Source organism: Papaver somniferum, chromosome 9, assembly GCF_003573695.1.
Source record: "Papaver somniferum cultivar HN1 chromosome 9, ASM357369v1, whole genome shotgun sequence".
In the NCBI taxonomy this organism is placed as follows: Eukaryota; Viridiplantae; Streptophyta; class Magnoliopsida; order Ranunculales; family Papaveraceae; genus Papaver; species Papaver somniferum.
This window is the reverse complement of record NC_039366.1, coordinates 123508344-123521646: the sequence shown is the minus strand read 5'-3', so window position 1 is coordinate 123521646 and position 13303 is coordinate 123508344. Positions and strand designations below refer to the sequence as shown.

The following is a 13303-nucleotide window of genomic DNA, read 5'->3' as shown; positions in this document are numbered from 1 at the left end:
ACATAAATTTCCTTACACGGAACGTATTTAATTTTTCTTAACTTTTACGACTTGTATCAAAATTTGATCAAAATAATACTAGTGTCAAAAAAAAAAAAATTACCCAAAAAGATCGCCTCATACCTCTATATCAACATGCAGCATAACCATAACTACACCAAAAAACCCGTCCATCATCAAGATTGTATTCACAAAAAGAGGCCATGGAAGATTCACCAACTTCAACACAACCCTTCTGTTGTGCCTCTCAGCCTCCTTGTTCCTCGTTTAATGATGAGAAGAAGAAGCATCTGCAGCTCTCTGATTGCCTTCATGGTGCTGGGGCAGCGGCTAGTGCAGGTCCTGGTGATATGCCTCTACTCCTCCCCTCCTCTATAAATACAACCGATCTACTGTCTCATTTCCTCACTCACACACTCTACTCTACATAGCAAATTAAAAAAGAAAGTTTAAAGCTTCTCAATTTCTTCACCATAATGGCTTCTTCTTCTTCTTCTTCTTCTTCAAAGATCCACCTCTTAAAAAAAATAGGTATATTAATTTACACTCTGATATCTGTATATTTTTCTTTTGTTTATTTGTGTTGTCATGAATTTTAACATCATGCTTATGTGTGTTGATTCAGCAATTGAAGCTGGAACCCCTGAAGACTATTATTTGAATCCATCTGATAACTTATGGAAGATGGTATCTGAATGGAATGTTGTTGAACATGAAGATGTTCTTGTTCTGTCAGCCGATTTGCTTGGTTTTGGAGATTTAGTTTACGTTGATATACAAGATGGGTTTATAAATATTGATGTAGAGACAGAAAACAAGGAAACGGGCGCTGCTCGTTTTAATCATAAGTATGGGATGAAAAAGTTCATTATTGAGATCATGAATCCAAAATTCCTCAACTTGAAAGTTAAGGATGATCGTACTCTCAAATTGTCCTATAAGGCTGTTCATTTCCAAGCTCAAGTTGAAGAAATGAAGAAGAATGTCGTCTGATCTGCTTAAGTGGTGGTAAGGGAAATGGAGAAGGTGGTCTAGTCTAAATTGGTCGTAAAGTTTGTTGCTGCTGTCTTTTGATGTTTCTTTCTAGTTTTTCCATTTCGTTTTAGGGTTTACTTATGTCTTTATAATTGCAGTTTCTAGGGGGCTTTGAAAGTTGTTTAGAGATTCGTACTCTGATGATAAGGATGCTTATAATATGGATTTGACAATGTAATCAATCATCCAAACAACTAACAGTATTTATCTATCTTTATATTACTAGTAAAATCCTTGCATTTCCATATCAAAATCAATGTCTTGATTTACTTTCTATGTATTTCTTGAGATGTTTTTGTCAAGAAAATACGTACACAAATACCAAAATACATAGAGAGATATTCTCCACACAATGTAGAGATCAGAGAAGATTTTGTTTTCTAGCTAGTCTCTTATGGGTGTATTCAGTAAAACCAGCCAAGGAGGTCAGACCAAAAGCAATGTATATCACAAATTGGGTAATGCAAGTTCAAAATTTTGAATCCCAAAAAAACCATGTTACTTGACTGTTCACAAATGACAACTCACTCTTGTACAGTCCTTCAAATCCTAGGCTCAAACGTATTTCTATCCCTAGGCAGCTAGCTAGGTTCATGGATGGCGGACTACAAATCTACAAAAAAAAAAGAAAAAAAAGAAAAAGGGCTTCACATGATTAAGTACGTACTCTTCTTGCACACAGTATGGTAAGAATGAGCTGCAGATGTTTTACTAAAAGTTACCGCACCAGGGCCCATGATACATGAGTCTATGACCACATTGACCAGACACAAACACAATACTCTCGATGGTACTCAGAGAACAACCACTGTGTCTTTGATATATTAGCGGCACAACATTTCATGCAAGCGCAAAGGAAATGTTTTTTTTTTTTGCTCGGATGTGTATTCTTGATCTACCAGTAGCACAGCTAGCCCTTTAGACAGTATTTAATCTATTTTAATTAATTGAACAATTTTTTTTTTCAATAATCAAGTGAATTTGCAAGCATCATTACCACCAATCATACTTAGAAGGGGAGTGTAACAAAGAAAGGTAACGCATACACCGGAAATATCTCCCATTTTCCGGTAATACTGAGTATTCTTGGCAGAAATATCTTTCGGTGAAACAAGTATCATGAGTATAATTACTTTGATAATACCTAACCTGGTATCAATGTGCAACTCATCCATTAACTGGGAAAGCCGATTTTAGAGACAAAAAGAAATGTTTAAATTATAGTGGTACTGTTTATATGTCTTCCACAACATGTCTGATCTTTCAAATCCAGTTCCAAATTCTGCTTCCTTGAGGAAAACGGAATATTTTACAGACCCAAATATTCAACTCTTTGTTAGCTAGCCTAGCAGTCATGACTCATGAGGGTTAATTTCATAAAATTAGCAATTTAGCCAGTGAGTCGGACTGGCTTAAGCCTATCCACGCTGTAAGCTGCACATAAGATAATTCTTGATTCATTTGACTGGCTTACTGTAGTTGGTGTTGATCTTATCGGTACACAATCTTCCTAAAACTACACGTGTCAAGTGATGAGAATAGGAGTGCGTACTTGACCAATCCTACACTAGAGTACCCAAACTATTCTCCCCCAACTCAACGAATATCGCACGACTCCCTCTCTATAAAAACCACCGGTTTATTTTGTCTCATTTCCTCTCTCACACACACACTCTGCAGAGAAAAAAAAGAGAAAGTTTAGGGTTTCTTAGTTTCTGCACTGTAGTAATGGCTTCTTCTTCTCCAAAAATCCACCTCTTCAAGAAATCAGGTATACTAATTTACACTCTGAAAATATATTTTTGTTTTGTTTATTTTTGTGGTGTAATAGATCTTTAACATTCTGCATATGTGTTTGTTTGATTCAGCAATTGAAGCTGGAAAACCTGAAGACTACTATCTGAATCCATCTGATAACTTATGGAATATGGAAGATAGCATCCATGTGGAGAGTTGTTGAACAAGAAGATATTCTTGAAGTGAGTATCAATATGGGTCGCATTGGAGATCGAGTTTTCATTATCGCAAAAGACAAAATTATTACCGTCATAGTAAAAGTAGAAAACAAGGAAAAGGCTGCTCGTTTTGATCATAAAGATGGGATGAATCCAAAATTCCTCAAAATAGATTTTGAGAGTGATGTTGTTCCTTGCAGTGCGTCTGCAGATCACGGTGGTACCACAAATCTGTTCATTACTAAGTTGAAGGAATTATCAGCAGGAAGAATCTCTGATCTGGATTGGCAGTAGTGATAAGGGAAAATGGAAGGAGGTCTAGTCTTTTGGTCTTCAAGTTTGTTGATGCTGCTGTCTTTTCATGTTTCTTCCTAGTTTTTCATTTTGTTTTATTAGGATTTATTTAATTTCAGTTTTTAGTTAGGGGGTTTTGGAAGTTGTTTAGAGATTGATAATCTGATCATCAGGAGCTCATAATATGCATTTCACAAATGTAATCAATCATCCAAAAAACTAACAGTATCTTTATATTATTAATTAGTAAAATCCTTCCATTTCCATATTGATTTACATTTTATGTATTTGTTGAGATGTTTTTGTTGAAGAAAATATGTACAGCTTCAACCAGAAATTTTAATGGTGTAGAAACCCGGAGATGGTTTTGTTTGCTAGCTCTCTGTGTGAATTCTGTAAAATCAGCTTTGTTGCCTTAATCAGTTTTGGATGAAACCTCAAAATGATAAACCTTGAGAAACAAGCTAAAGTCACACCAAAAAGCAAGATGATTGAAACCCTAAAAATCATGTTACTCGACTCTTAACATATGTACCTTCAAATCCTATCCAAGATTCCAAAGCGATAAGTTTATTAGAACGAATTATCCAGTGCATGCCAGTTGGGTAGGGCTGTTTCATGACCTAGCTAGCTATTATTTTAGCGAATGCGCATGCCAATCAGGTTTGGATTGCAGGTTACTTCCAAATCCAACGGAATTGAGTCTTGAAAATATCCTACCAGTTGCTCAAACGTAATTTAGTTATGGTGCATATGGGATGTCAGACACAAGCTGTACTAATTCCGTCGGAAACAGTGTCATACATACCCATGTCAAACACAAGTGAAGGGCGCAAACTTAGCCATGAAACAAAAATGAGCTTCGAAATGGCCATAAATGATTATGATGAGGTCCATCCAACTACGAACAAAAAAAAAATCGGGGCTAAAAATGGCCATACATTTAGATACAAATGAAGGTTGTCAAAATTTGGCTCCTGATTGAGTCCACGGCGACATTGACTCCGCCAGGATGGGACATAAATTTCCTTACACGTGGTAACGTATTTGATTTCTTTTTGAAAAAGCCATTCTTGAAAGGAAAAAGATGAATCCTACTACTAGAAATTAAGCTTTAACAGGTGACTATCTAAAATGATCCAAAATGACAATTAACCATACGTGTCAACTGATGAGAATCGAAGTACCTAACCAGTTCTACCATTACATACACAGAGTATTCCCTCCTCTAAATCCCACTACAGTACTCATCACCGACCTATATTGTCTCATTAGTCGTTGCCTCACAGAGAAAACAAAGTCCAGAGTTTCTTCTTAATTTTTACACTCATGGCTTCTTCAAAAATCCACCTCTTTAAGATATTAGGTATATTCTTACACTTTAATTCTTTGAAATCCATAATTTTTTGTGTGTGTTTATTTGTCGGTTCTGAAATTTTTATGTGGATTTTGTTTGTTCTTATGCAGCAATAGCAGCAGGAAGCCCTAATAACTATTATCTGAACCCATCTGAGAACTTATGGAAGATAGCATCAAAGTGGAGTGTCGTTGAATATCAAGATGGTAATGTTTTGACAATCTATATGCGTGGTTTAGCACCGGATGGAGTTTACATTTCTGTAGAAGGAAAGTTTATTAATATCAACATAGGACAAGATGGATACAAGATGCCTGCTGGTTATGCTGATAACAAAGGGATGAAGAATTTCACTATTGAGTTGAATCCTAACTTCCTTCAGTTGGGAGTTACCTGTGATTACACCAAAGCTTCTGAAGGTATTTCAAGGTGGTATATCTTTAAACTCAATGCTGAAGATATCAAGAATAATGTTGAAAGGATGCATGTTTTGAAACTCACACCTGAAGAAATCAAGAGTTATGCTGAAAGGAAGAATGATTCTGAACCCAAAGCTGAAGAAAATAAGAATTTCTATCTTGCAAGGTTGCATACTCCTGAAGGAGTTTTCGTTTGGTAAGGGAAATGGAAGGTGGTCTAGTCCTTGGTTTTTAAGTTTGCTGCTGCTATTGTCTTTTGAATTTTTTTTCTAGTTTTTCTTTCTTCTCTAGGGTTTATTCAGTTTCTAGATAGGTTTTTTTTGAAAGTTGTTTAAAGATCGATTGATATTCTGATCAGGAGATTGTATTATGGATCATCCAATGTAATCAATCATCAATCTAAAACAGACAACTGATGATGTCTATTTATCTTTAATATATTGAGTACAATCCTTCCATTTCCATGTTGAAAATCTCTTGATTCAATTTTATTCATGAATTTATTAGTTCAAGAAAATAAATATGTTGTATGGAAATGAGATACTCCATAGTCCAAAAGCTTGTCCAAAGCTCATGATTTAGTCTGAGGCAACATTGTTGGGTGGGGTCAACTGATTGGCTTAGGTAGTAGATACTAGATCCTGCAGTCAGCGTTGATCTTATCAGCACAATCATCCCAAAGCTAAACGTGTCAAGTGATGAGAGCCGGAGTACCTACCAAATTATACTATTACATAGACAGAGTATCCAATATTATTCTCTTCCCCAAGTCCACTACAGTACTAATCATCATCACCTCCTCTATAAATGCACCGACCCACATTGTCTCATCACCTCTTCGCTTGCACTACAGAGAGAAAATAAAGCTTCTTAATTTCTTCACTGTAATGGCTGCTTCTTCAAAAATCCACCTCTTCAAGAAATTGGGTATCTTCTTAGACTTTGAATCTCTTTTTCTTTTTCATTTTTTTGTTCATTTTCGGTTTTTAATATTTAATGTGGGTTTGTTTATGCTTATGCAGCAATAGCAGCTGGAAGCCCTAATAACTATTATCTGAATCCATCTGAGAATTTGTGGAAGATAGCATCTAACTGGAGTGCTGTTGAACATGAAAATGTTATTGATTTGACTGTATGATTGGTATTGGGGGTAGTCATGCTGGTTTAAAGGATGGAGTTTGCATTAATTTGAAAGAAAAGTTTATTAATATCAATGTAGGGAAAGATGGATACAAGAAGCCTGCTGATTATGCTGATAAGAAGGGGATGAAGAATTTCAGTATTGAAGTGAATCCTAAGTTTCTTAAGTTGGGAATTAAGAGTGATGACATCAAAGGTTGGGAGGGTATTTCAAGGATGTACATCTCCAAACTTAATGATGAAGAAATCAACAAGTATGCTGAAAGGAAGAATGATCCTGAACCCGAAGCTGAAGAAGAAACTTATACTATGACGATCAATGTTTCTTCAGAGTCGGACTTGTTTAGAGTTTTTAAGAAATGGTGAAGAACTACCGTTGTCTGAGTTCGGTTTAGTAGTGAAATGGAAGGTGGTCTTGTTTGGAGTTTTTAAGTTTGCTGCTGCTCTTGTCTTTTGAATTTCTTTCTAGATTTTCTTTTTCTTCTAGGGTTTATTTTATGTCTTTTATGATTTCAGCTTTTAGATATATAGGCCTTTTGAAAGTTGTTTGAAGATTGATTTTCTGATCAGGAGATTATAAAATGGATCACACAATGTAATCATCAATCTACATCAAACAACTGATGATATCTTTAATATATTGAGTCAAATCCTTCCATTTCCATATTTATTTATTTTGATATGTTTTTGGTCAAGAAAATATGTGCAGCTTCAAACAGAAATTTTAATGGTGTCAAACAAAACTTTAACAGAGATTCTCCACAATGAAGAAGAGATCAGAGAAGTTTTTGTTGTTTAGTGTCTATTATCTCTGTAAATTCAGCTTTGTTGCTGCCCTCAATTTAATGATAAAGCTTAGGAGAAAGCTAAGGTCACAGGAAAAGCACCGATTGGGTAAATAAATTCAAAATTTAAAACCCTGAACATTTTTGTTTGACTCACAAATGACAGACCACTGTTGTACCTTCAAATCCTATCCTGAGCATAAAGATTTACTTGAGTGAATTTTCCACTCGGAATTGTAATGCATGCCAATTAGGTAGCTAGGGGGCTCCAGTACTCATTTTGGATGGCAATTACAATCTTAGTGCATTGGATGCTAATGGACGGACCAATCTAAACATCAAAAAATGTCACAAACAATAACATCTTCCTAGCAAAACAGTACTGTGAAAAGTTAATTTCATTAAATCTGTTCTTCTTCATTTCTGATTTCATTTTTGGCATTACCCACTACAAGTGAAATCAAGTAAACAAAGAAAGGGAGAACAAACAGAAAGTGAAGAAAATATGAAGGCGGAATACAAACTGAAGAGATTTATTTGTCTCAGCTCTTGTACTGATCAAGAAAAACTATAGAGAATGTTAGAACAAAGAAGAAAAGCAAAAGAAAGGGTCTGCTGCTGCTGCTGCTGTTGCTGTCAATGGCTTGTGTGAGCTCCTTGTTACCCATGTCTACGTTGTTTGTAGCTTCAATGCCTGTGATTGGAAACCAAAAGGAAAGAATATCAAAAGTCAAAGCTCCAAAATAATTGGTCAACTTATAAACAAAAACTATATAAAAAACAGCCAAAATCATAAGACACTTGGACTTGGTGGAAGTACAAGGACTGGATAAATGCAAATTGTGCAATCAGATGTATGCATATGGGTTAATGTAATTTACTAATTTGTTATCGTTTGCAAAGTAATAAAATCGGCCACTCTATTACCAAATTAACCTTAATATTTAGACATGCTTGATGATGCAACAAAAGCGTAAACAGACAAAAGGGAATATAATTATGTCGAATGAGGATTTTTTGTTTTCAATAAATGCACAAAATAAGCAGAGGAAAATCTGAGCTTAAGATAAAAGAACAGGCTAAACTGATAAAAGCAAGAAGGCGCCAACCTGCTCATACAAAAACTCAATGTGCTGAGCCTGCAGTTGAAGAACATGTGTGGACATGAGGTGATTTAGGGCAGACATTTCGACCATCATCGTTTCAGTTTCTTGCACAGCATCCAGAAGATTAGACAACTCTACCTAAAATGGAGAAGCAAAACAACTCAGTATACTACATTTTCAGAAAGCAAAAAAGGTTTCTGAAGTAATTTAAAGGTACAATTATAATCACCTGAAGAGCCTGTGTTTCATCATCCAAGAGCTGTAGCTGAACCCTAAGAGGTTCTGGTGGAAACTCATGTGGCTCCCTGACCTCTGCACATACAGATCTAGGTGCATCCATTGAGTGTGAAATGGACACCTTTTGCGGTTTTCTTCTCGGCGTTGCTCTATTAACAGCTTCTTGAAACCGTGTGGCTCTTAACTGGTCAAACTGAGCAGTTGCCCCATGAAGCCTCTCACTGAGAATCAAAACCTGCAGTTCGTCAAAACAGTAGACACGAGAATGTAAAGAATCAAAATCATTAAAAGGACGGATAAAAGGAAAAATCATAAAATGTCTGCATACCACACCGTGTCTGTGAGCCACAATGTCAGCTTGGGAATTATCAACCATAATGCCAAGCCATGGCCTTGAAGAAAACCAGTGGTGTGTCAGCTTGGAAATACATTATATTAGCCCTTGCCAAGTAATGCCAAACCATAAGTGTCATCTATTAACATTACTTGGTAAGGGCTAATATAATGTAATCTCGTAACATTATTTGTTCACATAACATGTTTTTGAAGTATACTTGAAACAATTACTGCACATACATTTGCCTGAATGTCTTCGTGACCATTCAATTCAATATGATCACCATGAATTAAAACCAATGCAGGGCCAATGTTTCCTGAAACATGATAACTAATAAGAATAATACCACCAGTTCCAAGTTCTTTGCTGTTTGAGGCAAATCCCTTCAAGGGTGGCTGAACACAGCCTAGAGCTCTCCAAGTTACATAACTGTAGTCCCATCTATTAATTAGCTGCGGGTCGCAAAATCCTCCAATGATGCAAGGCTATACATAATGCAGGGCCAATGTTTCCGAGGGATGCGTTCCACGGATCATGAGAAATTAAAATTGCTAGCTACTTCAAGCAATAATAACTAAGTTAATTAGGAGACTCACTTGTAATCTTAACAATGATGCCTTGCACCCTAAGATCTGAGGAGAGATCCAGCGAAGCTAGACCCTACACTGAACTCCATCGGACCAATGCTTCATAAACTGCAACAAAAAGCCGAAGCTTATTAGCCTTACTTGTAATCGAAAACAGTTCCTGAGATAATTTCTCAGGTCCCAACACGCTCCTTATGAAGCTATACATGAAGTAGCAGGTTTTCAAAACTATGCAACGACTTACAACTATGAAATTATATACTTTACAAGTTGCAGAGTAAGATAAAATCTACCAATAAAAGTTAGCACAATATATATACAGAAAGGATCTAAATAATTAGTCATCTGCTTTGGGGCATTTAAAACTATGATCATTTCCACCAGCAATAAGGAAGTTGTTAACGATTCGCGACAGTCTAGAGCTAGGAAACACCCAACTTGTTCAACACAAACATGTGTGATTATTTTGCTCATTATAAATGAGGCTTACTACTTATTCAAAAATGTGGTTACTGCTTATCTTAATCAATCACAACAAAGCATAAACCCATTCAAGCACATCAACAGAGCAAACCCATAATTAATATTCCTTTACAGAACTCATTATGTGTATTTTCACAGGCTTAATTGTCAAGATCACAATCTACTGATTAAATCTTCTTTATCATACCTGAATAGAACGTTGACTGTTTCTTAATGAATTATAATTCAATATTTTCTATAACATCCCAATTTCAAAATTAAATGAAACCCCAAAAAAAATACTAAAATAGAACCCTAAGTTCATTCAAACGTACCTAATCCAATTTCAAAATTAAATGAAACCAAAAATAGAAACCTAACTTTAATCAAACACACCTGAAGAGAGATTTCGGTTTCGATGGAGAAGAAAGGAACCGAGAGAGTAGAAGTAAATTATTGGTGCTGTTCGATTTTGTTTTAGTAGAAAGAAGTAATGAAGATAGGTAATTTGTTGTCCTCAGGTCGTGTGAAAATAAGGAAAATATGGTGCAAGACTGAAGAATGAAGACGCAGGCATGAAAGAAAACACGGAGGGGCAATTTTGACAAAATTGAACGAAAACTTTGAGGGATCCCGAACCAAACAACACTGTCCAGCGGGGGAAAAATGAAGGGAAGTGATTAGGGCTAACATGGTAGCGGTTAACCGTTGGAAACCGACCGAACCAGACCAATAAGCAAAAAACCGAACCAAACCATTTAGATTTGGATTGGTTTGGTAAAAAAAGTTGAAAAACCGACATTACTGGTTTGGTTTTGGTTTGACCTGAAAACCGAACCAAAAACCACTGGGGAACCGATTAATTTTTAAACTTAGTTTCTACCGTCGATTTAAAAGTATTAGATTCTACCCATTGATTTAGAGGATAAATAGAAACCCTAAATATAATATTTCATTATGATACTCTCCCTCTTTCTCTTTCTCAGCCGCCTCCCTTCTCCACCCCCAACAACAGCTGATGCTACTCGACTTTTTTCTTCCCGTCTTCCTTCTTTTTTATTTGTCAATAACTAAATTAAGATATATTATGTCTTCTTTTGATCTCTAGAATTAGAGTAAGCTTTAGCTATTCTTGATTTATTTTTTTTGTCTGTATATTTGTGTAAACCAATACTATCGGCAACTACGATTTTTTTATCTGTAAATTTGTGTATTTTTTTTTTGGTTTGACATAATTATTGGTTAACCAAAAACCATTGGGACAAACCGAAACCAACTGGAGCCATTTGGAAACCGAACCAATGGTTAATGGATTGGTTTGGTTTAGATTTTTAGAAACCAATAATATTGGTTTCGGTTTTGGTTTGGCTAGAAACCGAACCAAAACCGACCATGAACAGCCCTAGAAGTGATACATCTACCTAGTCCCGACCGAAACAGATTCCGGTGCGGCCCATCAAGAAAAAACAGGGAGGACTATTAAAAGGGTGGAGGCCGCACCCTTTTCGGTTTCAGTCGAATTATCTCTCGGGATAATCCCTCGGTGAAGATATCATTTCCGGAAAATGAAAGAAAGAGTCACAAAATTTGTCGTATAGAATTTTCTTTGAATTTGTTGAACTCGATGGCAAACGGTTGCCGTTCAAAATATTCATATGTCTAACTATTTGTCGTGTAGTTTAAAAAATATTCAAATTCTTTTCCATACGTTAAACAAAGTGTCGTTTTTCTGTATTATTTCAAATGGCAAACAGTTTGCCATGTAATGAAGATTTTCATTATTGAGTTTTGGGTGAAAGAGAGTTTTCCTCTACCTATAATTTGATCATATTATGGATAGAGGGAAACCACCTTTTACCTCAAACTCAATCGACCACTAGTCGAGTGAAAGAGTGGTCGAAAACCTTCATTATATGATGAATTGTATAAAAAATTAGGATTCAGACGACATTTTGGTTATTGCTGGTTTAAAAAAAATCTTATCGGACAAAACTTTGTTAGTCGTCAAAAACAAAATTCCAATATTTTTTATATATTCTTTATTAATTTTGGATCCGACCAATTAATTTTGTTTGATTTTTATCTATTTAGATTCTTTCTGAGTCACGATTTTATTTTTATCTTTTAGATTTATAGATAATTTGTAGGCCCCTTTGACTTGAGAGTCACTCTATCCATCCCATGGTAGAATTTATTGTCTAACAGTCAGTCACTCATCCACTTTGAAAGGGATATAGTGTTTTAACACTCTATCCCATGTCCCTTGCTTTTATTAAAAAAATTTAATTTCAACAAAAAAAATAAGTGTGGTAGGACAGATGTGATCTTATCATTAACAACGATACAGAAACACATAAACTTGGATATCTCACCATGTTTATCTTTGCAACATACATACAAGAGTACACAACATTACTTGTACAAATGAAAAAGACAACGTACACTTCTACTTGGTAAAAAAAAAACTAAACTGTATGATGATGCTTATTTTATCCCTATGCTCGTCTAGGAGATTTGTGTTTTCTATGTCGAGGCGATAGATAAGGTCAAATGTGACCTTGCATGTGCATTTTAATGAAGAGGAATTTGATCAAGGCATGGGATGACGGTCGATGACTCTTCTTTATTTGACCTTAGAGGGTACAATTTCCGATATTTTCCCTGATTTTGATCCTCATCTAACCTTGGTTTATGACTTGGTTGATGACTCTTCTTTGACTTCCACATAAGCCGAAAGATTTGCCTGCAATTTTGATTGTGAAGAGGACTGGTAATACAACAACAAAAGAATTTGTAGTACGTCGAGAATATGTGCGTCTAGCTTTAGAGTGGCTAAAAGACCATCATGGGTATTATCATTATATATCCATTATCCATTAGTGATGGAAACATAAATGAGTTTCCTGAGGATGGTGTTCCGTATGACCTCCCACATATAGATGGAGATGTCGACCAGCGGGGAAACGATAGTCTTTCCGATGAACAAAGTAAAGAAGATAGTTATGATTGTTGGAAATGATTTTGGAGTTAATGGGCTAAATGGGTATTGAAAATGATTTGAGAATGGGCTCACAGACACTCAACTGTGGTTTAAGAGAAATGAAATTTTATTGCTCTCAAAACTTTGTTTGGTGGTACAAGACCTTACTTCTTACACACACTCCCTTTAATTCTCACCTTACCACTAATTTTGTTTTTCACTCAATTACACCTTCACTTGGTTGCATTACCTCCCTATTTATAGCCAACCTAAGAATTCTCTAGAACTCCCTAGAGAAATATCTATCCCAACTAACTACAACATGTGCTAGATATTTCTAGATAGTTTAGAACCTTTTGTACATTCATGAATATTCTAGTAAGCTTGGGCCCTTATAGCCATGAAGCCTCTAGATGGGCTAGAGTATTGTGGACTAATCTACAATAGACTAGTTGGGCCTAGATAATTCTAGACACTTCTAAAATCAAGTTTATAATTTTAACAGCCGCCCTTAAACTTGATTTGAAGTAACTCCAAGAATTTCTCGCAATCTGACGAAGACCTGGTGCTTTAGAGGTTTCGTGAATATGTCCGCAACTTGGTCTTGAG

At 35.7% G+C, this 13303-nt stretch overlaps 1 protein-coding gene across 1 annotated transcript; it reads right to left on the bottom strand.

Moving 5' to 3' along the window:
- Nucleotides 1-7372: 7372 nt before the first annotated feature.
- On the bottom strand, nucleotides 7373-9253 carry LOC113313588 (syntaxin-81-like). Its single transcript, XM_026562380.1, has 4 exons — nucleotides 8657-9253; nucleotides 8321-8563; nucleotides 8095-8229; nucleotides 7373-7679 (listed from the first exon to the last, which is right to left on the bottom strand). Exons 1-4 carry the CDS (start codon nucleotides 8702-8704, stop codon nucleotides 7656-7658), a joined length of 450 nt encoding a protein of 149 aa, XP_026418165.1. The 5' UTR covers nucleotides 8705-9253; the 3' UTR covers nucleotides 7373-7655.
- Between the last annotated feature and the right edge of the window lie 4050 nt (nucleotides 9254-13303).

Excerpts from the sequence above, each read along its gene's own strand:
- LOC113313588 (XM_026562380.1), bottom strand. The coding sequence starts at position 8,704 with ATGGTTGATAATTCCCAAGCTGACATTGTGGCTCACAGACACGGTGTG. Across the intron at positions 8,230-8,320 it reads ATGAAACACAGGCTCTTCAG|GTAGAGTTGTCTAATCTTCT; the intron begins GTGATTATAATT and ends TCTCCATTTTAG. Across the intron at positions 7,680-8,094 it reads TTGAGTTTTTGTATGAGCAG|GCATTGAAGCTACAAACAAC; the intron begins GTTGGCGCCTTC and ends TTCCAATCACAG.